Source organism: Austrofundulus limnaeus, unplaced genomic scaffold (assembly GCF_001266775.1).
Source record: "Austrofundulus limnaeus strain Quisiro unplaced genomic scaffold, Austrofundulus_limnaeus-1.0 Scaffold343, whole genome shotgun sequence".
Lineage (NCBI taxonomy): Eukaryota > Metazoa > Chordata > Actinopteri > Cyprinodontiformes > Rivulidae > Austrofundulus > Austrofundulus limnaeus.
In genome coordinates this window covers 604,012-606,722 of record NW_013952745.1, presented here as the reverse complement: position 1 = coordinate 606,722, position 2,711 = coordinate 604,012, and the positions used below count along the sequence as shown (strand labels likewise).

The window sequence follows — 2,711 nt, the reverse complement described above, 5'->3', positions numbered from 1 at the left end:
TAGATAGATAGATAGATAGATAGATAGATAGATAGATAGATAGATAGATAGATAGATAGATAAATAAATAAATAAGCAAGCTGAAATTTCTCTTTTATCCCTACAGTTTTTTCCCCCCACTTTCACTCTGTTGTTGAGATTTTTGCTTTCAGGCTGGATTTCTAATTTCCAGTAAAATATAGTAAATTTCTCAATCAGATGGTAAATTAGCTTCATTTATTAACTTTTTGTATTTTTTAAATATATTTTTAACCCATGTCAGCGCTGTGGGGTCTAAGGAAACGAATGAATTTGTCCTAAAATCACAAATTGAAGAATCTTAAAACGCGCAGCGGGTTGTTTCCGGTGCTCTGAACGCAGCGGCTTCCGTAGCGTCACTCAGCGTCTGGTTGCCATAGAGACAAACTGGCTTAAACCTAAAGGGGAAGAAAAACAACGACTCAGGTGAGTTTTTCTTAGTTTCGGTGGTATTATTTATTTAACCGGGTCGTATTTTTAATCCAACTTTATTTGAATAACAAACATCACAAACACTGAAGAGCGACACTTTGTTTACAATCAAAACAGTGAAATAAGTAATAAATCATGTTAGTCAGAAGGGCTGCTAACATTAAGACCTGTTATTTTTCAAAGGAATAATTATCGCCCTCTGTCTGCCGCACAGGAGATTTAAATGAGATAATATGTTGATCAGAAATCACCGAGTTGTTGTTGTTGTTGTGTTGTTGTTGTTGTTGTTGTGTAAACCTTCAAAATAACATTATTATTGTGATCTCGCGAGATCTCACCCTCTGATTGCGTTTAATACTTGTTACAAAGGCAGAGATCAGAATCAGCTGCTGCCTTCATCACCTTCATCTCCTCCTCATCCTCAGAATGAAAGAAAGCATGACGTCACCACGATTGGGCGTGGTCAGAGAGTCCATGCGGAAAGACCCGCTGCTCATCAAGGTGAGTGACACCTGAAGGCATCAGGTCCTGATTGGACCCAGTCAGAGAGTCAGTTCATCTGATCAGAACCAGAACCAGAACCAGAACCAGAAACATCAAACACAAAAGAGCTGAAAATTCATGTTTTCAAAATGAACAGTACAGTAGCTAAAAGCTAAAATCAATAGCTAGAAGTTAGGAACAGTAGCTAAAAGCTAAAATCAATAGCTAGAAGTTAGGAAAAGTAGCTAAAAGCTAAAATCAATGGCTAGAAGTTAGCAGAACAGTAGCTAAAAGCTAAAATCAATAGCTAGAAGTTAGGAAAAGTAGCTAAAAGCTAAAATCAAAGGCTAGAAGTTAGCAGAACAGTAGCTAAAAGCTAAAATCAATAGCTAGAAGTTAGGAAAAGTAGCTAAAAGCTAAAATCAATAGCTAGAAGTTAGCAGAACAGTAGCTGAAAGCTAAAATCAATAGCTAGAAGTTAGGAGAACAGTAGCTAAAAGCTAAAACCAATAGATAGAAGCTAGGAACAGTAGCTAAAAGCTAAAATCAATAGCTAGAAGTTAGGAAGAGCAGAACAGTAGCTAAAAGCTAAAATGAATAGCTAGAAGTCAGGAACAACAAAACGGTAGCTAAAAGCTAAAATCAATAGCTAGAAGTTAGGAACAGTAGCTAAAAGCTAAAATCAACAGCTAGAAGTAAAGAGTAGCAGAACAGTAGCTAAAAGCTAAAATCAACAGCTGGAAGTTAGGAGCAGCAGAACAGTAGCTAAAAGCTAAAATCAACAGCTGGAAGTTAGGAGCAGCAGAACATTAGCTAAAAGCTAAAATCAATAGCTAGAAGTTAGAAACCGTAGCTAAAAACTAAAATCAATAGCTAGAAGTTAGGAGCAGCAGAACAGTAGCTAAAAGCTAAAATCAACAGCTGGAAGTTAGGAGCAGCAGAACAGTAGCTAAAAGCTAAAATCAACAGCTGGAAGTTAGGAGCAGCAGAACAGTAGCTAAAAGCTAAAATCAATAGCTAAAAGTTAGAAACAGTAGCTAAAAACTAAACTCAATAGCTAGAAGATAGGAGCAGCAGAACAGTAACTAGAAGCTAACATCAGCTGAACAGTAGCCTTGAGTTAAAAGTAACAAACAGAACAGTAGCTGGAAGCTAAGTGCAGCAGAAAAGATAAAGCTACATTTATAAAAACTATATTAAAATTCGAAAAAATTAACTGAAATTAACAAGACATGCTAATTTCAGAAAAATGTAGATCAGACCCAAAAGTAGCAAAACAGTAGCTAAAAGTTAAAAGTGCCAGCAGGTAGCTCAGTATATTAGCACTAACACTAAAAGCTAAAAGTAGCGTAGATCTTTTAGATGAAACAGATTTTTAAAAGTAGTTTTTGTAAGGAACTAAAAACATTATACTATGATAAAATGCTGACTCATCGTTAGCTTCGAACATTCAGCTGTTGAAGAGGATGAGGAGGATGGTTCTTCATCCTATCCTCTGTCCAGGCTCCGCTCGGGAAGGCCCGGACCAGAGGCCTGACCCTACCTGGTCCAGATTTCACCTACGGAACCAGCATCAACTCTGTCAGCAACGGAGGCGTGGCTCAGGGTAAGCTCCGCCCACCACAACCAACAAAAACAACAATAAACAACAAGATTTACACCAGATCACAGCTAAAGACGGAGAACATTCAGCTGATAACAGCCGAAGACCAGATAATATTACCTCTTTATATTATTATTATAGATGAGAGGCTGTGTGTGTGTGTGTGTGTGTGTGT

At 37.4% G+C, this 2,711-nt stretch overlaps 1 protein-coding gene across 2 annotated transcripts in view; it reads left to right on the top strand.

Annotated features, from left to right (window-relative positions):
• Window positions 1-2,711, top strand: part of cfap77 (cilia and flagella associated protein 77) — an 8,301-nt gene that overhangs the window by 1,388 nt on the left and 4,202 nt on the right. Inside the window, exons 1-3 of one of the 2 annotated variants that reach the window (XM_014022808.1) lie at window positions 273-444; window positions 876-951; window positions 2,437-2,539. In XM_014022808.1, the coding sequence (XP_013878262.1) occupies window positions 877-951; window positions 2,437-2,539 (178 nt within the window). In that variant the 5' untranslated portion in view covers window positions 273-444; window position 876. Of the gene's footprint in view, window positions 1-272; window positions 445-875; window positions 952-2,436; window positions 2,540-2,711 lie in introns of those variants that run through there. The other variant, XM_014022807.1, reaches the window with a different exon arrangement.